The 22,176-nt window shown below is 43.3% G+C and overlaps 1 protein-coding gene across 1 annotated transcript in view; it reads right to left on the minus strand.

Moving 5' to 3' along the window:
- ADAMTS12 (ADAM metallopeptidase with thrombospondin type 1 motif 12) overlaps window positions 1-22,176 on the minus strand; it is a 200,016-nt gene that overhangs the window by 25,697 nt on the left and 152,143 nt on the right. The window contains 1 exon segment of the mRNA XM_086629244.1: window positions 8,615-8,741. Coding sequence (XP_086485370.1) covers window positions 8,615-8,741 — 127 coding nt within the window.

Consider the following 22,176-nt stretch of genomic DNA (forward strand, 5'->3'; position numbering starts at 1 on the left):
GATGTTGTGTGGGACAGTAACAAATGCTCTGGATAAGTCCAGGTAGGCGATGTCAGTTGCTCTTCCCTTATCCATCAATGCTGTAACCTCATCATAGAAGGCTTCCAAATTAATCAGGCAGGATTTGCCCTTAGTGAAGCCATGTTGACTGTCACCAATCACCTTCTTGTTTTCTATGTGCCTTAGCATAGTCGCCAGGAGGATCTGGTCCATGACTGGCCTGTAGTTCCCTGGGTCTTCCTTTTTTCCCTTTTTAAAGATGGGGGCTATGTTTTCCCTTTTCCAGTCATTGGGAACTTCACCGGACTGCCACGACTTCTGAAATATGATGGATAGTGGCTTAGCAATTTCATCTGCCAGTTCCCTCAGGACCCGCGGATGAACCTCATCAGGTCCCATGGACTTGTCCACCTTCAGGTTCTTTAGATGGTCTTGAACCTGATCTTCTCCTACAGTGGGTGGTTCTTCATTCTCCCAGTCCCTGCCTTTGCCTTCCGTGACTTAGGCTGTGCAGCTGGAGCTCTTGCCAGTGAAGACTGAGGCAAAGAAATCATTGAGAACCTCAGCCTTCTCCATATCCCGGGTAGCCAGGTCCCCTGTTTCCTTCCAGAGAAGGCCTACGTTTTCCCTTTTTATCACTGACATATCTATAGAAGTTTTTCTTGTTGCCCTTGATGTCCCTGGCCAGATTTAACTCTATCAGGGCTTTAGCTTTCCTAACCTGATCTCTGGTTGCTTGGACCATTTCTCTGTATTCTTCCCAGGCTGCCTGTCCTTGCTTCCACCATACTATGTCTTCCATAGTATAGTATGCAATGTTCTACTATACGAAAGATAAATGTTTCCTCTAGTGCAGTATTTTCTAATGCAAAACACCTTACTATAAGAGCCGTCCCCTTTGTATTTGGTTTACCTTATATTCTTCCCTCAGGTTCATCCAAGTATTTATCCCCATGCTGACCCAGAGTGGGTCAAATATCTGCATACCTGCCTTGCATGGTAAGAAAGGAGGACAAATGTGTCTGGGTTTCTACTTGAGAAGCACTGGCATCAACTGTGAAACATGCCACTTACCTAAAGATTTACCTTTAGAATTTAGAAAAAAAAAAAAAAAAAGTCTTATTTCTTCCAGTTTAGAGTGCCCTAGGGAAGAACACAGCTCCAAAGTGCTGTATAATAAATGTGGCCCAGCTCTGAACTCTAAGCCTCAAAAGCTCCTAGACATTATTACGAGTTTTAAAGCAGGTCATGCCAAAGCCTTACACTGGAAACAAAACAAGGATATATTTAGAAAACACCTTTCTAGACAGAAAGGTGAAAAAGTGGGTTTGGCTTACAACTAACATAATTATATTGTATTTTTTTTCCTTTTAAGATCAATAAACTTAGAGCAAAATAATCACATTCTGGTAAATACATCAAAGTTCAATGTCGTGTTTTATTACAGTTTTTACTCCTTGCCTTGACTACCATCTTACTGCATTTCTAGGTTCTTCAGTTTACTGACAATTCCTGTCCCCTTTCCTCTGTAGTTTCCATGTTCCTTCTCTGTGTCCTGACTAATTTATTCTTCAATTGCTGACGAGCTGTCACTGATGTGGAAGGCATTGACACCTATTATTATTATTATTATTATTATTATTATTATTATTATTATTATTATTATTATTATTATTATTATTATTATTATTATTATTATTATTATTATTATTATTGTAATAATAATAGTAATAATAAAGACTCAGAGCAATCAAGCTATGAACACAGCTCATTTGTGCAACCATCTGGTCTTCTCTGAGGTACCTATGCTTACCTTCCTTCTCTTTAGTTATTTTAAAGTTATTTCCTTTTAAATTACTCTATAAGCCCTTGGGGCACAGGCTGTTTGGCTACATGATGTAGAATGCAGTCCATTGTCACCACAACCCTGTGTGAGGCCTCTGGACATTGCTGTCATAAAAGAACAAATTATTTTTCTCCTCCAGCCTTTCTTTGGATTGTTTCTTGCTATTCCAGGCTTCTACAAACAACAAAGGAAAACTAACAAGTGGTTAAAGAGCAAAAGCGAGTGCACCTCAGTCGAACACAGCAATAAAAATGAGAAAAATACATTAGTGCAACGTGAATCAAGCCATTTCAGGGCTGTTTTTATCCCTTGCATCTTCTTTCCAATTTTATCATCTCTAGTATTTTGTAAATTGCCGACACTTCAGCACAAATGCAACTTGAAGTATGTGAATTGCCCTATTAATTTTAATGGAACCAGATCACATATTTCAAGCTACAGACGTGCTAAACTGACACCCCCTCCCATGGCATTTTCAAATGGCTCTGAGTGCAGGTTCAGCAATTTGCAGGTTTAAATACTGAACTCCTAGCAATAAATTATCAGAGCTTACTACGGAACCTATCTTGATCAGCACTAATGGTGCAAGATCAATTATTGCATACAAAACATTTTTAAAAAGTCATGGAAGAAAGTAAGGTGATCCATAGTTAGGAAATTTCAGAATTAAGATTTTATCCTATTGCACCTTCATGGTCAATCTTAAATTACATTTAGTCATGTAACTTTTTCTATAGCGTCCTTCCTCATTCAGTGCAGGTAACAGATGGTACTGGGGAGCAAAGCAGTTAATTGCCCAGCACTTTGTTTACCAGACACAACTTCAAAAAACTTGCTCTGACTAAAAGCTTATTCTTACCAGTAACTGGAGTTTTCAATGGTGCATTTTCCATATTTCCATTCTAGGGTACATGCACATGCCTTAAACACTCAAGCATGAGCAACTTAACATGGAAGCGCATGCACTCTTGTCTCTTCATGGTCCCTACTGAGGACTTTGGAACTGTGGCATCCCAGCCAAAAGGGAAGAAAGGCAAAGCAAAGACGACAGAATATCTACCATCCATTTGTCTGTTCTGGTACAGGATGCCCCAAAGCAGGTCCTGGACCACACAGAAGGGAGCAGTGCCTAAGTGACTACTTTGCCAATCACTACTTATCTTGGAGCTTCTGCTCTCTCCTCACACTGCAGAGGCAAAACCAAACTGGAGGTGACTGCTGAGCACACATCCAGAATTGACACAGCAATCTGAGATCCAAACATGCAGCTTTTAAGTTGAAATGACCAAGCTGTCAGACCTCCCAGCTGTAAGCTAAAGAGCAGAGGGCACTGCCAGACAGACTTGGCTTTGGGCAGATTGTACACGAGGCTTTATTCAGATCACACGTACAGAGCGATGCTTGGTGAAGAAAAGGATACGGGGAAGCAAACTAGTAGGTAGTTGTGCTGATTGTAGTGAGAGACTGGGCTGAACTGGTGGAAACTGAAGCCTGATGGCATTTACCACCACAGCAACTGAGTCATTCTTAAATATTAATGTGTCATTTGGTTCCTGCACCTTATCTCCACAGGCAGGCATGGCATGGAAAGATTGTGGTACCAAACAAACAAGCAAAATGGATAATTTGGGCAATTAATTCATGTAAGCACTAATGTTCCTGAGTTCCTGTTGAACTAGAGAGCAGTCTGTATGGTGAAAGCATAACCTCAATCAGTTTTCAGCTGCAGCTGTGCGTGCTCTTCTGTAATCCAGCCTGGGACAGAGGTAGGAAGAAAATCTGATTCCCTCAGGTGGCACTTAAATGAGACCTCTCTCTTTTTCCTATCACACTGAGTTTCCACGGTCTGTAACAATTAAGGCAGGGCCCAACAGCCTTGTCCATTTTACAGTCCGCATATACAACTACATGATGTGTTATGAATGAGGTGTGGATCCTGTTGAAAAAGTAGTAGTACGGGATTTTGGAACAAAAGTTCACTATATTAATGCCTACAGGGCTGAATGTTCCCTCCAACCATATTGTGTCACACCTGAAGAATGACTGTCTTCTTTCACTATGTGTTTGTACAGCATCAGGCACAGCAGATCCCAACAGGGCGCTGATTTTTACTTTGTATATTATAGTAGAAAAAATATTTTCTGTCATATTATGCAGCTGGAGTTTACTAAGAGTTTTGAAGCAGGACAATACAGTATCAGCTGATAAAAAGAATATCCCAAGTACTTGAAAAATAATCTATTTATGATTACTGTGCTCAAGTGGGTAGTCAGGTTAAAAAGGCTAAAGGCAATTTTCTTTAAAGGGGAGTGCAAAACTTTTATTCACAACACTATGAACAGTTAAAATCTCACCCTTTTTCTTCAAGTACCATTTATTGATTTTTATCATTAACACCCATGGAGCTAAATACTTGCCTATCAAAGAAACACATAACTGGAAACCATATTCCATAGCACAACATGGAAAAAAGCATACATTGATGCTACAGTATCATTGCACTTCTGCTAAGCAGTATCACTCAAGCTTTATATGAGTGGTCGCATGACATTTTACCTCTCAGCGTTCAGTCATCTTCATGTCTGGTGAAGTTCCCACTGACTGGAAAAGGGGAAACATAGCCCCCATCTTTAAAAAAGGAAAAAAAGAAGACCCAGGGAACTACAGGCCAGTCAGTCTCACCTCTGTGCCTGGCAAGATGATGGAGCAGATCCTCCTGGCGACTATGCTAAGGCACATAGAAAATAAGGAGGTGATTGGTGACAGCCAACATGGCTTCACTAAGGGCAAATCCTGCCTGATCAATTTGGAAGCCTTCTGTGATGAGGTTACAGCATTGATGGATAAGGGAAGAGCAACTGACATCGCCTACCTGGACTTATCCAAAGCATTTGATACTGTCCCACGTGACATCCTTGTCTCTAAACTGGAAAAGACATGGTTTTGATGGATGGACCACTCGGTGGATAAGGAATCAGCTGGATGGTCGGTCTCAAAGAGTTGTGGTCAACAGCTTGATGTCCAAGTGGAGGCTAGTGACGAGTGGTGTTCCTCAGGGGTCAGGATTGGGGCCAGTGCTATGTAACATCTTTGTTGGAGACATGGACAGTGGGATTGAGTGCACCCTCAGCAAGTTTGCAGATGACACCAAGCTGTGTGGTGTTGTGGACACGCTGGAGGGAAGGGATGCCATCCAGAGGGACCTCGACAGGCTGGAGAGATGGGCCTGTGAGAACCTCATGAAGTTCAACAAGGCCAAGTGCAAGGTCCTGCACATGGGTCGGGGCAATCCCAAACCCAAGTACAGGCTGGGCGAAGAATGGATTGAGAGCAGCCCTGAGGAAAAGGACTTGGGAGTGCTGGTGGATGAGAAGCTCAACACGAGCCAGCAATGTGTGCTGGCAGCCCAGAAAGTCAACCATATCCTGGGCTGCATCAAAAGGAGTGTGGCCAGCAGGTCGAGGGAGGGGATTCTGCCCCTCTACTCTGCTCTCGTGAGACCCCACCTGGAACACTGTGTTCAGCTCTGGAGTCCCCAACACAAGAAAGACATGGGCTGCTGGAGTGGGTCCAGAGGAGGGCCGCGAAGATGATGCGAGGGCTGGAACACCTCTGCTATGAAGAGAGGCTTCAGAGAGTTGGGGCTGTTCAGCCTGGAGAAGAGACGGCTCCAGGGTGATCTTATCACAGCCTTCCAGTACTTAAAGGGGGCCTACAGGAAAGCTGGAGAGGGACTTTTTACAAGGACGTGTAGTGATAGGACAAGGGGCAATGGCTTTAAACTGAAGGAGCGTAGATTTAGATTTGATCTAAGGAAGAAATTTTTCACTCAGAGGGTGGTGAGGCACTGGAACAGGTTGCACAGAGAAGTTGTAGGTGCCCCATCCCTGGAAGTGCTCAAGGCCAGGTTGGATGAGGCTTTGGGCAACGTGGTGTAGTGGAGGGTTTCCCTGCCCATGGCAGTGGGGTTTGGAGCTAGATGATCTTTAAGGTCCCTTCCAATCCAAACCATTCCATGATTCTATGATTCTATGATTTATTTTGTTCTAAGCCAACATGAGGCATACATGTACTGTGATATTTTAAATATTTTATTTGTTTTGCTTCAGATTCTTTTAGTAGAAAGTGTGGGAAAAAAAAATGTAGACCAAGTCAGCTAACAAACAAGAATGTTAAGATGTGGACTTATCACAAGCCTGTCATTTAAATGGTTTATAATTAACTTCCTGAAATGGATTAATGAGATAAGATCTGGTTTGTGACAGTCACAAGCATTATAGTGATGTTATTCTTTGTCTGTAGCTACTGTTTTGATAAATTATTGAATTCTGATTTAATTGTCTAGTAGCTAATTTCATGGTGGCATGTTTTCCATCAGTGGGATTTGACAGATCACTGGAGGGAGAGTTGTGCAAAGTAACGTCCTTCTTGTTTTAGACAGGATGTTCCTATAAAGAAACTGGTTCACTGTTGGCAAGCATGATATCATCTAATGATTTCAGTCCTGTGGCTACAGCATTAACCAAAGGTCCCCATCAGTGCTGTGTTTAACGACAGTGTCCTCAACTCTAGCACAGAATTTAGACATCTCTCTAAAGACTGGCAGCTTCACATGAACCCTGTTAGCTGCATCATGCCGTATGGGACAGTCACACCTTCCTCTAGCATTCAGATTTTCTTTAGAACCAACAAACCACCAGACTGCACTATCCTGTGGGCTTGAAGTGCCTTCTTGCTTTTCAGATGGAGATGTGTAACTGTCTATCTGAATTAGAGTTGACACATACGCCATGGAAACTAAATACCAACTAAATTCCACGCTGGGACTACAGCTTGGAACAGAGACCAGATCTACAAAATGGGAGGGCTACTACTACATGAGGGGCTGTATATACTTCCAGAGGAAGCTGTATATGATAGAAGTTTTATAAGGTTGCAGAGTGAGGCTGGACAAGTACTTAGAAGAGAGGTCCACTGGAAGTTACTGATTAGACAAGCCATAAAAGCCTCTGGAAATGTCATGAATTAAAAACAGTTGGAAGCTGGAAGAATATTATAAAGCGATATAATTTATGCTTCTTGTCTTTACTCTTCCTTAGGCATGTAGGCTCCACTGGGAGTCAGAAGAGCGACTTAGATAGACCCTTGGTCAAACTACTTCAGTCACTTCTCTGTTCTTAAGAGAAAAATAAGTACACAATGTGACTCTAGAACTAAATATGTATGGGTTTCCTGCACTGCATTTTGTCAGTATTTCGCTATCCTCAGGAGGATAACCAGTCCTTTCCTCTGCAGTGCAGAATGAGCTTGAGAAGCATCAGTCAGGCTGGTAGCACATGAGAGCTTTTCTGCCTGACCTGCAGAAGAGCTTGGTTCACACGTCACATAATTGTACAATCTTCCCAACAGGGGACAAATTCTGATCCCTGATGTTCAAGAGCAGGTCTGAATAGTGCAGTCACTTAGAACAAATGAGATAAACTGACCTAGATGAAACTCCGTAACAAGTAGCACAGTTTATACATGCTATAAATAAAAAACACCCCTATGCACATGGGTAGCCTCAGCTGTTAACTAATGAACTAGTTAATAAGTTTGATCTACTGTCAAATCTACTGCTGATTTCCTAGCAATCTACACAGAATTATGAAATGCTTGTAGTTTAGGCTTTTAACAGTCATTTATAGAGGCAGCAAGTGCGAAGATGTAATTCCCAGGGGAGGCATCATATACTGTTGCAAAGATACTTGGAAACGACTAATAAAACTAACAGCCATGCAGAATTTTTTACATTAAAGCTTCATGAAATTCACTGCTGGCAAATGTAACGCAATACACTTTAAGGGAATCATTGTAATGACTTCCATTTGCTTCTGACTTAACTGGAATTACTAGGGAAATACTGGTATACCATGTGAACAGCATGATAAACAATTTCCAAAGCCAATGAAAGATAAAAGCAAGTTGTTCCGGTACCTGAAGCATGAAACTAAAACCAGCACTGATCCCCTCCAGCAAATTTGTGCCTATTTTACAAGCCCACAGTTCTGCTGTCACCTGGAATGAATGTTTGCTGTCATTAGTCTTCCTTATCCTACTCCCTAAAATGGCACAACAGCAAAAATAGAGATGAAGAGGAATTAAAATAACATTGTAGGGATGGAAAAAATTATTCCTGCGTGATCACAGAATGAAGAAAGCTGCACTTCACTGAAAGGAAAAAACAAGAAGGGACATGATAAAAAGAAGCTAAATAACAAGTGTGTTAAAGAAGGTATAATAATTCAAGATAGAAGTGGGTATTTCCACTCATCCTCTCCCATGAAAAGGACAAAAGAGTATCAAAAATACTGAAAAATAGCATCAAAAGGCCTAAAAAAACCTCTCTGCAAGTTAGTTTTCGAAACACACAATAATACATTATCACTTGAGCTAAGACAGTACTAGGATTTTTAAAATAAGTAAGAATTTGTATGGTTTTCAGGCACACCTGCACATAAACTGAACAAAAAGAGGATCTATACAGGTGAGAGAGCAATCTCTGCCATTCCCAGCATGTGCTGTGCAGGAACCCATGCTGGAAACCTCTGAGGGCAGCTCAGCCCTCCCTTGTTCATTACCGGGTTGCTGCCATCCTCCTCTGAAATACTTGGGAGCTCTCACCGTGGCAGGCCCTAGATAACACACTAATCTGGGATTTAGAAACATCATCTCCGTTTGAACAAGGCTGCTATTTAAGACTATCAGAGCCCTCTCCGTATCCATTACCTGGGTGGACAGTCCTTTTCATAGCATTTCTTTTGTCGCCCTTTTGGCTGCGTTGCTGGCTCGCAGAAAGAGTTTTTGATCGCTCCACTTCCCTTCCACATGCAGTGGGCAATCTGGCGCCGCACTCCTGCAAGAGAAAGACAAAAAAACGGAAGAGTAATCCCTGTAAGGCTGGGGAGGATGTCCAGAAATCCTATAGCATAAGAAAGACACATCGGTCATAATCCACATCCCAGAATACAATAACAGCTGTGAAAGTCAGTTCTGCTGAATGCTGAGCTAAATCAGGTGGGAGTATCAACCTGAAAGGTGTTAGGCAGGGCTCTTCTGGATCAGATATCTCAAGCAACACATCAGAAAGCACTTTATCTAATCTCAAGCTAGTTGTCAGCCTCCGAAGGGGCTCCTGCAGGCCCTGAGGCAGGTTTAAAGGCCTGTGAATTGTTTTGGACTACTCACAGATAAGACAGTAGCATCAGACTACTCAGAGCAAAGGTATTTTTATAGAATCATAGAATGGTTTGGGTTGGAAGGGACCTCAAAGATCACCTAGTTCCAAACCCCACTGCCATGGGCAGGGAAACCCTCCACTACACCAGGTTGCCCAAAGCCTCATCCAACCTGGCCTTGAGCACTTCCAGGGATGGGGCACCTACAACTTCTCTGGGCAACCTGTTCCAGTGCCTCACCACCCTCTGAGTGAAAAATTTCTTCCTAATATCCAATCTAAATCTCCCCTCTTTCAGTTTACATGCCCTTGTAAAAAGTCTCTCTCCAGCTTTCCTGTAGGCCCCCTTTAAGTACTGGAAGGCTGCTATGAGATCACCCCGGAGCCTTCTCTTCTCCAGGCTGAACAGCCCCAACTCTCTGAAGCCTGTCTTCATAGCAGAGGTGTTCCAGCCCTCAGATCATCTTCGTGGCCCTTCTCTGGACCCGCTCCAGCAGCCCATGTCTTTCTTGTGTTGGGGACTCCAGAGCTGAACACAGTATTCCAGGTGGGGTCTAACGAGAGCTGAGTAGAGGGGCAGAATCCCCTCCCTCGACCTGCTAGCCACGCTCCTTTGGATACAGCCCAGGATACGGTTGGCTTTCTGGGCTGCCAGCGCACATTGCCGGCTCATGCTGAGCTTCTCATCCACCAGCACTCCCAAGTCCTTTTCCTCAGGGCTGCTCTCAATCCATTCTCCGCCCAGCCTGCACTTGTGCTTGGCATTGTCCCGACCCATGTGCAGGACCTTGCACTTGGCCTTGTTGAACTTCATGAGGTTCTCACAGGCCCACCTCTCCAGCCTGTCGAGGTCCCTCTGGATGGCATCCCTTCCCTCCAGCGTGTCCACAACACCACACAGCCTGGTGTCATCTGCAAACTTGCTGAGGGTGCACTCGATCCCACTGTCCATGTCGCCAACAAAGATGTTAAATAGCACTGGCCCCAATCCTAACCCCTGAGGAACACCACTCATCACTGGCCTCCACATGGACATTGAACTGTTGACCACAACTCTTTGGGAGCGACCATCCAGCCAATTCCTTATCCACCGAGTGGTCCATCCATCAAAACCACGTCTCTCCAGTTTAGAGACAAGGATGTCACGTGGGATAGTATCAAATGCTTTGGATAAGTCCAGGTAGACAATGTCAGTTGCTCTTCCCCTATCCATCAATGCTGTAACCTCATCATAGAAGGCCACCAAATTAGTCGGGCAGGATTTGCCCTTAGTGAAGCCATGTTGGCTGTCACCAATCACCTCCTTATTTTCTATGTGCCTTAGCATAGTCGCCAGAAGGATCTGCTCCATGATCTTGCCGGGCACAGAGGTGACACTGACTGGCCTGTAGTTCCCGGGTCTTCTTTTTTTCCCTTTTTAAAGATGGGGGCTATGTTTCCCCTTTTCCAGTCAGTGGGAACTTGGGAACATCGTGACTTTTTTGGGAACATCATGACTCTGAAATAGGATGGATAGTGGCTTAGCAATTTCATTTGCCAGTTCCCTCAGGACCTGCTGATGCACCTCATCAGGTCCCATGGACTTGTCCACCTTCAGGTTCTTTAGATGGTCTCGGACCCGATCTTCTCTTACAGTGGGCAGTTCTACATTCTCCCAGTCCCTGACTTTGCCTTCTGTGGCTTGGGCTGTGCAGCTGGAGCTCTTGCCAGTGAAGACTGAGGCAAAGAAATCATTGAGAACCTCAGCCTTCTCCATATCCTGGGTGGCCAGGTCCCCCATTTCCTTCCGGAGAGGGCCTACATTTTCCCTAGATCTCTTTTTATCACTGACATATCTATAGAAGTTTTTCTTGTTGCTCTTGATGTCCTCGGCCAGATTTAACTCTATCAGGGCTTTAGCTTTCCTAATCTGATCTCTGGTTGCTCGGACGATCGCTCTGTATTCTTCCCATGCTACCTGTCCTTCTTTCCATCCTCTGTAGGCCTTCTTTTTGTGCCCGAGTTGGTCCAGGAGCTACTTGTTCATCCATGCAGGCCTCCTGGTGTTCCTACCTGGCTTTCTCTTTATTGGGATGCACTGCTCCTGATCTTGGAAGGAGATGATCCTTGAATATTAACCAGCTTTCTTGGGCCCCTCTTCCTTCTAGAGCAGCATCCCATTGTACTCTACCGAGGAGATACCTGAAGAGGTTGAAGTCTGCTCTCCCGAAATCCATGGTAGTGAGCTTGCTGTACACTCTCCTTGATTCCCTAAGAATCTTGAATTCCACCATTTCATGATCACTGCAGCCAAGGCTGTCCTTGTGCGTCACGTTCCCCACTAGCTCTTCTTTGGTGGTGAGAACAAGGTCCACCAAAGCACCTCTCCTCATTGGTTCCTCTACCACTTGGAGAAGGAAGTTATCATCCATGCATTCCAGGAACCCCCTGGATTGCCTATGCCCTTCTGTGTTGTCCCTTCAACAGATATTGGGGTGGTTGAAGTCCCCCACGAAGACCAGGGCTTGTGAACGTTAGGCAGCTCCTATCTGTCTGTAGAGGGCCTCATCCACATGGTCCTCCTGGTCAGCAGGTCTGTAGCAGACCCCTACTACTACGTCCCCTGTCCCTGCTCTGCCTTTAATCCTAACCCATAAGCTCTCAGTTGGGACCTCATCCACTCCCAGGTGCAGCTCCATGCACTCCAGCTGGTCTGTGACAGAAAGGACAACCCCTCCTCCTCTTCTCCCCTGCCTGTCCTTCCTAAAGAACCTGAATCCTTCCATTCTGACACTCTAGTCATAGGATTTATCTCACCACGTCTCCGTGATGCCAGTAAGATCATATTCCAACAGGTGCACACACACTTCTAACTCCTCTTGCTTGTTCCCCATGCTGCGCGTATTTGCATAGAGGCATTTAAGTTGGGCCCCAGATGAATCTGACTTCCTGGCTGGAGTGGCTGGAATTCCAGCATATCTATATGGCTTCCAGCACATCTTTATCAGTCTTGGTATTGCCCCCCTCCCCCTTCATATCTAGTTTAAAGCCCTGTCAATGAGCCCCGCTAGCTGTTGCGCTAAGATCCTTGTTCCCCTTTTTTTGCTGATCTTTTCTTTGTACTTCTGGAAGGGCTGTTTAAACAGAACATACTGGATCATAACAGCAAAACTATAACCCTGTGACCCTTAATGCTGAATTCCACTTTTAAGATATTTCGGTACAAATCTTGACCGAAAATGATGATGTCATAATACGAGGGAGAATATCATCTGTTTTCTAAATAACCAATACACAACACTTATCACAAGAGGCAAAGCACAGTAATGACGAGAGAGACAGAGACATCCCATACATACATACAATTTGGGCTATTTCCTAACAGTTCCACTTAACCAAAACTCCCACTCATTTAACAGAAAGGAATATGAACCAAAATACTGCATTACTCTAGTGTGAATCTAAAGAAAGCCAGTATCCAGGGGTCTGCATTCCACAGAGTTTTGCAATAATTTGAGGTAGGTCCTGTGCTGCAAACCCAGTGTAAAAAACACTATTGCAATATCACAGTTTGAAAGGTTGTAGCTAGACTGACATAGAGGCATTAAAATACTAGCATTACACCCAAACAAATCCTTGGGACTAATAAAGACTGAAAAAACTTTGTTTATTAACTCTTGTTAAATTAACTGTGCTATTAATCCACAGCAATTAATAAGCAGACGATAGGTCACTGTATCTCTGTGTCTTTTAGCCTTCTCCTGGGAAGCAAAGAGCCTGATAGCATGTTACTATGGTGTTAGAGATAAGTGTTAGGCTATTTCGCAGCCTGTTTAGGAATCAAGCTTTTACTTGCCCCTCACCTCCTAATAACTAGTGTAGGAAACTATCTGGAAGATAAAAACAGCAATCTATAGATAATAATACCTGGAAAATATGAAACTATTCCTGTATACAACATATTCTTGTATTCCTCTATACAGCAATGTCCCCATATATGGCAATTGAAATGTAGTTCCTAAAATTTCATGCTACCGTTATGGCTATCTTGCTTTAAGTAATTTCACAGCATTCAAATTCTTTCTCCTCTGAAAAATTTAACAATCTACTCATAAAAATAAATACAAAAAAACCCCAAAATACCAACTCTAATACTAGGAAATAGAAAGCTAACAACAGAGGTAACTTTTGGTGGAAGAACTGAGCATGGACTGTATCTGTGAATATTACTGCAAAATGCCTCCACAACACAAGCAAATTAAAAACTTTCTATGCATATTTGGTTCATTCCATAGAAGCAGATGGAAACCTATATCTCATTTTTACAGCACCTCATGACATCAGGTCTGTGACATTGTGAGGAAATGCTATAGCTTCTAGAGTACTTTCAGACTTGTGACTGAGACATATATGACAATTACCGACAACAGCACAGGATTTGATGACTGAGTCTCCTCCAGTCATACACGAAGGCTGACTTTCTAGAACAAGAATTAGTTTATTTTAGAAGGGAGGATTAGAGGACTGCAGCCCTGTGCTGCCACTAATACTCATCGCTGAGGTATGTGGAAGTAGCTGCACGACTCTGTGCGGTGGCTGGACATGGCTGTCTCCTCTCCCTAGGAGACTTTGAGCTTTATGGTTCAGTGCAGGACTCCCAGGGAGCAGTGCTCTGTTTTATGCTATGAAAGATACAACTGGAATAGTTAGTGACCTCCCTGCTAGTTGTAAACAAAGCCATTCACAGAAATACATTACTGTCCCTTTCAAAATCATGATATGTTGCTGTTACAAATGCAAATAAGAGAACCCTTTTGCTTTCATAAATTGTTTAGTGTCATTTCAACTGCTATAATTCACTTTAAAACCACTATAAACCTTTGCAAAACTTTTGTTTTGAGGCTAAATATTATCATAAAACATTTGCTGATCGCTAACATCAATAAACTAATTTATTCACATAAACAATTTTTATTATGGATGTTATGTGACCTCTCACTGTAATTTCAAAATCTGAAAGTTCTGGGATGGATGTATACATTTAAAGAAGCCATAAATGCACAGTTTTTTCATCACGACTATGTATAATTCAGTTTCAAAGTTGGAAGAAATTCTATATGTGTATATTTCTACACATACATATGTATAGGTATACATATAATGACATAATGAAATAAAATTTGTTTTTTCAGCTTGAGGAAGCTGAACTAGAAAACATCGCATAAGTAGAAATGTAGTCACCTCTCACAGACTCTGCCCTACCGAACACTTACACAGTTATATAATTTATATCTCTAATATCCCACTTAAGTCCCAGATTAAAAACTCTAAATATATTTAAAACTCAGAAAAATTGGAAACCTAACCACTATTTCTATAGGGCTCTGTAAGGATAGCTGTTTTCCTCCCTTCACCTCTTTTACTTCCCTCTGACCTCAGTGCTAACTAGTACATGCTGACAACTGTTTTGCATGCACAAAGACGGCAGCTGTATTCATCATCTGTGATCATAATACCACTGCAAAGATCTTGCTTTTTCCTCTGGAGTGGGAACAACCTATTCCTTTCAGCTCAACTCAGCGCTCATTGCACCGTAGGTTTCACTACCATCCCTTCACCATCTCCCTTGCTGTAATAGTCACTTGCAAGTAAATATAAAGCTAGCTGAAGCAGCCCCTTCCACACGCACGTTTCTTTACACAGTAGTGTACCATCTTAGTTCCGTAAAAAAACCACTACAAATATTTTTGGAAAAAAAAGAGAAACCAAGAACGACAGAGTCAGATCAAAGAACGGTGTTGATTTCACTAAATTTGCTCAGAGACTGCTTTTACCTCTCTCTGCCACTTCATCCCTAACGCAGGACTTTTCAGATGGGCGGCTGACCCATGTGACTCCTGATTTCTCACTTGTTTGCAAAAAAAGATGCCAGTTTTAAATCACTGGGGTGTGGAATGTTTTTGAAACAGAGATTAGAAATCCGTTGGCTGAAAAGCCCTCAGTTTGGGAAAAATTAAGGCTGAGAACAACAGAAATGAAGGACTAGAAGCAAACATACAAAACGTGTATGCAAAAGAGCATATTTGATTGTAAAACTAATTTAACATGTAATTCATAGAATCATAGAATCACAGCATCATAGAATGTTTTGGGTTGGAAGGGACCTCAAAGATCATCTAGTTCCAACCCCCCTGCCATAAGCAGGGAAACCCTCCACACTACACCACGTTGCCCAAAGCCTCATCCAACCTGGCCTTGAGCGCTTCCAGGGATGGGGCACCTACAACTTCTCTGGGCAACCTGTTTCAGTGCCTCACCACCCTGAGTGAAAAATTTCTTCCTTATATCCAATCTAAATCTTCCCTCTTTCAGTTTACATGCCATTGCCCCTTGTCCTATCACTACAAGCCCTTGTAAAAAGTCTCTCTCCAGCTATCCTGTAGGCTCCCTTTAAGTAATGGAAGGCTGCTGGAAGATCACCCCGGAGCCTTCTCTTCTCCAGGCTGAACTGCCCCAACTCTCTCAGCCTGTCTTCATAGAAGAAGTGTTCCAGCCCTCAGATCATCTTCGTGGCCTCCTCTGGACCTGCTCCAGCAGCTTCATGTCCTTCTTCTGTTGGGGACTCCAGAGCTGAACACAGTATTCCAGGTGGGGTCTCACGAGAGCAGAGTAGAGGGGCAGAATCCCCTCCCTTGACCTGCTGGCCACGCTCCTTTGGATACAGCCCAGGATACGGTTGGCTTTCTGGGCTGCCAGTGCACATTGCCAGCTCATGTTGAGCTTCTCATCCACCAGCACTCCCAAGTCCTTTTCCTCAGGGCTGCTCTCAATCCATTCTCCGCCCAGCCTGTACTTGTGCTTGGCATTGTCCCGACCCATGTGCAGGACCTTGCACTTGGCCTTGTTGAACTTCATGAGGTTCTCACAGGCCCACCTCTCCAGCCTGTCGAGGTCCCTCTGGATGGCATCCCTTCCCTCCAGCGTGTCCACAACACCACACAGCTTGGTGTCATCTGCAAACTTGCTGAGGGTGCACTCGATCCCACTGTCCATGTCACCAACAAAGATGTTAAATAGCACTGGCAATTGTCACAGTTGTGCATCAAATCAGATACTCTGCAAGGAGTTCACTTTGGTATTTGAATGAATATATTCAGCACATGTTCAAGTTAGGTACACAATACAAGACGCAACCTTTATATTCTTGGTGTTGTAAAACTTACACTCATAATATCAAAGGAAAACACAGTGACCCCTGTTTTTTAAAATCCACGCTATAACTTTCAACACTACATTTCAGCTCAGGAACACCTAAAGGTAATTTTGCAAAGCAGCCCTGATAACAGCAGTAAAGGATTTAGAGGGCACACAACAATTAACCCCTCAACCAATTTTACTGTTAAGTCCTTTTGCCAAGCTTTGAAAACTTGCCAGTTACTGATGTTATCTATGGAGAAGTAAATCGTTGAAGTTGCCTAATATTCTCCCTTAGTTGCAGCTGTGCTGCGCTTTGCTTCTCCTTACATTCAATGCCACTCAAAGCTAGTCTAAGAAATACAATTAAAGCCTTTAAACAAGGATGAAGGATTATACTTGTAATTTCTAATTGACCATTATTCAAAGAAAGCTTAAGGGCTTTACATGCTGTCTTGACAGCAGGCTCTGGAGGGACAGGCTCTTGGCCAGAGGGTGCAGCAGTTTGCAGGACAGTATCCAGTGTGCACACATCCTGGCTGCAAAGCAGTTCCTTTCTGCATAAGGCAAAAGGCAGGCAATGATTTAAACCGTCCTACAGTGAGGACAGAGCAAGGCTTATGATTCTTACCATAAATTGTCCCCTTCAGCATTTCTTTGCCATGAAATTGATTGCAATGTAATTACTGAACTAACTCCTACACTGCAAATGGATATTAGATGCGTTCTCCTTTTCCCTGCATGCAGTATTAGGTATGTTTGCAACACAAAACACTGATTTTTCAGACAGTATTTTTTTCCCTGTTAAATGGTGTTATTGTAGGCTGGTCAGACCCACTCTTTAAGACTACAAAAGACAGGCACATGAAGGAAATGAAAGAAAACCTAAGCACATTTGCTTCTTCTCTTTCTCTGTTGCAATATAGTTGGGGAAGGACACGAGGGAGGGCATGGCACGGTGCTACCTTAAGGCCACGAGCCTTTTGGAAAATATCTCTAGGGAGCTGCCCTGGGTTAATTCTGAGAAGGACAGTCTCACTCTAAGAAGACATTATTAATCATTGGGAATTTTTCGAGGTACATTTCCCTTGGATAAGGAGCTGTATCATAGAGTTAAAACCCTATTTTTTCCCTTAGCACAGATGAGGTTTTCCTGCATCATCCCATTTCCTGTAGCCTGCAGCCCCATCTGTCAATCCCTAACTCAGCTTCGCTCTCTTTGCTCCAGAAAGTATTTGTTTGCATTCCTCTGATCTCTGTTGCCTACAAAAGACCAAAGTGCCCTTGGATTTACTGCTACCATATTGACCAGTAACAATGAGAGACCTTATGTTGAATCTTTAGACAGATCCAGGTTTGCCAAGACAACAAAATTCTAGTTAAGGATCAATTTCTTCCACTGGCTATGGCTGCCAAAGTTAGTTCAAAGTTCACCTTCCCTGGCCCTCCCTTTTATCCTGAAAAACTAATTGTTTATTACTTACCAAATGATGACTGCAGAACTCCTTGAAGGTTATTTTGCCACCACATTAAGTCTAAATAAATGCAAAATTTCTTATCTCCTTGACTCCCACTGTCAGCTCGTGGTAAGTCTTCAGTAAGACTTATCATGCTGCATACTGATAGCAGAAGATGATCTTCTTGCCTACATCAATGCACTTTATCTCAGAAACCTTTCAAAACCCTTCAAATGCCTGAGATTTGGCACAACAGGTCTGTTGTTGCCACTGGCAATATATTGTGAATCTCAACAGAGCGTACGTTCAGATAAAATCAATCTCATCATTTAAAGTCAGAAGGAAGTTTTGTAGAAGTTAGAGAAGGGTGTTGCTTAATTCAACAACACTGGGAACATTCAGTTCTGCCTTTTTTCTGCCTCCTGGTCCTGAACTGAACTCGAGGGGATCACACCACAGCAATGCATAACCACGTAAGGCTTTCCAGTTCTAGGTCAACAATTACTACCATGCTCATTCCCTGCTAAATGTAGCAAGACTTCAGATCTTCCAAATTTCCATAATGATGCAGAGCTAATACTTTTCAGATAAACCTTCTCTGCTACTACACCCTGTTTTCCATGCAGCAGAGCTGCAGGTTTTTTTGCTGATGTGTTTGTGCTCTGCTCATCTAGGCATAAAACTGCAATATTAAAGGACCAGTGTGGTGCTCAGGGCGGCCAGCTAGCTCAGACTCGGTGCCAAGCTAACATGACAACAGCCTGTCTGGTCCACATTCAGACAGCCCAGAGCACAGCCAGATAAAGCACAGGGTATCTGGAGAAAACTGCAGACAGACTGTAGTATCAGAGCTCCATCGGTTCAAGTTATGCACTGAAGCTCTGTGCCAGGGTTTCCCTTTTTTTCTGGACATGGAGTAAGTGACAATCCCTGACTGCATCTAATGTTCGCAGGTTACATCCTCCTTTAGACTTGTTCAGTTACTTTCATACATGTATGTATCTAAGAGGAAAGAGAGCAAAGGGTCTTTTCATTCCTTTTCTCCTGTCCGTGAGGGAATGCAGAAAACTGGGAAGGGCAACAAGAAAGGCTTCTATAGATATGTCAGTGATAAAAAGAGATCTAGGGAAAATGTAGGCCCTCTCTGGAAGGAAATGGGGGACCTGGCCACCCAGGATATGGAGAAGGCTGAGGTTCTCAATGATATCTTTGCCTCAGTCTTCACTGGCAAGAGCTCTAGCGGCATGGCCCAAGTCACGGAAGGCAAAGGCAGGGACTGGGAGAATGAAGAACCGCCCACTGTAGGAGAAGATCAGGTCCGAGACCGTCTAAAGAACCTGAAGGTGGACAAGTCCGTGGGACCTGATGAGGTGCATCCACAGGTCCTGAGGGAACTGGCAGATGAAGTTGCTAAGCCACTAACCATCATATTTCAGAAGTCGTGGCAATCTGGTGAAGTTCCCAATGACTGGAAAAGGGGAAACATAGCCCCCATCTTTAAAAAGGGGAAAAAAGAAGACCCAGGGAACTACAGGCCAGTCAGTGTCACCTCTGTGCCCGGCAAGATCATGGACCAGATCCTCCTGGCGACTATGCTAAGGCACATAGAAAATAAGGTGATTGGTAACAGCCAGCATGGCTTCACTAAGGGCAAATCCTGCCTGATTAATTTGGTGGCCTTCTATGATGAGGCTGCAGCATTGATGGATAGGGGAAGAGCAACTGACATTGTCTACCTGGACTTATCCAAAGCATTTGATACTGTCCCACATGACATCCTTGTCTCTAAACTGGAAAGATGTGGTTTTGATGGATGGACCACTCGGTGGATAAGGAATTGGCTGGATGGTCACACTCAAAGAGTTGTGCTCAATGGTTCAATGTCCACATGGAGGCCAGTGACGAGTGGTGTTCCTCAGGGGTCGGTACTGGGACCAGTGCTATTTAACATCTTTGTTGGAGACACGGACAGTGGAATCGAGTGCACCCTCAGCAAGTTTGCAGATGACACCAAGTTGTGTGGTGTTGTGGACACGCTGGAGGGAAGGGATGCCATCCAGAGGGACCTCGACAGGCTGGAGAGGTGGGCCTGTGAGAACCTCATGAAGTTCAACAAGGCCAAGTGCAAGGTCCTGCACATGGGTCGGGACAATGCCAAGCACAAGTGCAGGCTGGGCGGAGAACGGATTGAGAGCAGCCCTGAGGAGAAGGACTTGGGAGTGCTGGTGGATGAGAAGCTCAACATGAGCCGGCAATGTGCGCTGGCAGCCCAGAAAGCCAACCGTGTCCTGGGCTGTATCAAAAGGAGCGTGGCCAGCAGGTCAAGGGAGGGGATTCTGCCCCTCTACTCAGCTCTCGTGAGACCCCACCTGGAATACTGTGTTCAGCTCTGGAGTCCTCAACACAAGAAGGACATGGACCTACTAGAACAAGTCCAGAGGAGGGCCACAAAGATGATCAGAGGGCTGGAGCACCTCTGCTATGAAGACAGGCTGAGAGAGTTGGGGCTGTTCAGCCTGGAGAAGAGAAGGCTCCAGAGTGATCTTATTGCAGCCTTCCATTACTTAAAGGGGGCCTACAGGAAAGCTGGAGAGGGACTTTTTACAAGGGCGTGTAGTGATAGGACAAGGGGCAATGGATTTAAAATGAAAGAGGGCAGATTTAGGTTAGATATAAGAGAGAAATTCTTTACATTGAGGGTGGGGAGGTACTGGAACAGGTTGCCCAGACAAGTTGTGGATGCCCCATCCCTGGAGGTGTTCAAGGCCAGGCTGGATGAGGCTTTGGGCAACCTGGTGTAGTGGAGGGTTTCCCTGCCATGGCAGGGGGGTTGGTACTAGATGATCTTTGAGGTTCCTTTCCAACCCTAACCATTCTATGATTCTATGATTCTATGATTCTTTGCTCTTTTTGAACTGTGATGCACCTCTTGGTTGCCCTGTAAATTCGTGTCAATAAGTGCACAATCTTGCCTGAAACATATCATTTCTACTTACGCAAAGAAAAAGCCAATGAGCTAAAGAAATATTTATTAAAAGCTCTAAGACAGTAAACAGGGGAAGCCACTTATTTAATAAAAACTGGAAAAAAACCCACCATATCCTGCAGTACTCTACTTAAGTAATCCACGTGGCAGTTAGAAATCAAAGCCAAGCCACATAGTTCTTTAGCCCAAAGGTAGTACACAGGGTTATAATTTACTTAGTGAGAAATAGTTCTGGGAAAAGTGGAGCTGATGTGAAAAAAAACACAAAACAACATAAGAAGCAGTCTAATAACACTCTCTAACCCCTCTTTTTGTTATCATGCCAATTGTTATATTAAACACAACTAGGTAACAGAACTAGAACACAGAGTGTAATTAAGCAAAACACTTGTTTTGGGTACCTATTTAAAGAAAATATTTTTTTTTTCTGTAACCAGAAAGCACATGGTGTTTTGTGCTGACTCTTCTCAAAGAAAAAACCCCAAACCAAACCACAGAGGTATTAGCACAAACATATACTTATGGATGGATGGATGGATGGATGGATGGATGGATGGATGGATGGATGGATGGATGTGCAAACATCTTTCTGTCTACTATATATATCAAAATATTTTTTTAACATATAGGAATGTTATTGGAGCGGTGTAATTTACACTATTCTTCTAAAATTCTTCTTTTAATCTTCTAAAATGAAGGCCATACAATGCGTTTTGTTCCAATCTCTGAAAAGGCATTTTTTTAGTGTCTTCCCTGACAAGAAATATTTAAAAATTGTTACTCCTGTAATCATCACTACTGCTAGACTCCCAGCTCAATTTGTTACAACATTTGTTGTCTTTTTCTTTCTTTCTGAAAAGTAGTTAAAGCAAGCAGTGATTATCAAAAAACACCAACAAACTCCTAGTACTAGAAAGAGAAAAGGCTTATTTCATGTTTTGTCCAGTGGCTGTAACATTGATCTTCTACTGTTTTGTACACTTTTCACACAGACAGTCAAAGAACAAAGTTCCCATTGTATCTCCAGGACTCTTCTTCTGTCCAGTCAAACTCATAAACTAATTCCGACAGAAGGCTGCAATGTCTTCTCCTCAAGTGCAGACTTCCTTTCACACATAACATTTTTCTCATCTTTTAAAAACCTATTCCCACAAAGAATGGATTAGAAACCTTTACTTTTGTAAAGATACTTTCAATCCTTTGATCAGTATCATTGGCTTACTGCTAGCATTAACTTCATCTCATTGATTCTCTAAGCACTGTAAAGAAAGTTTGCCTGCTAGCATTTTCTGTGTGCTACCAAAGGCAAACTTCTAGACCTGTTGTTATATTCCACCTCTGGTTGTCATTCTGCCTGTCTGGTTTAACATGGTGCACAGAACTACAATATAACTGCAGCTATTCCCAAGCCATTTTACTGAGAGTGGCAGATTCATAAGTTCTCAAGACTGATGTAAATAATTATTGAGAAAGGCACAAAAGGAATTGTTGCTTATCA

Source organism: Tauraco erythrolophus, chromosome Z (genome assembly GCF_009769465.1).
Source record: "Tauraco erythrolophus isolate bTauEry1 chromosome Z, bTauEry1.pri, whole genome shotgun sequence".
NCBI lineage: Eukaryota > Metazoa > Chordata > Aves > Musophagiformes > Musophagidae > Tauraco > Tauraco erythrolophus.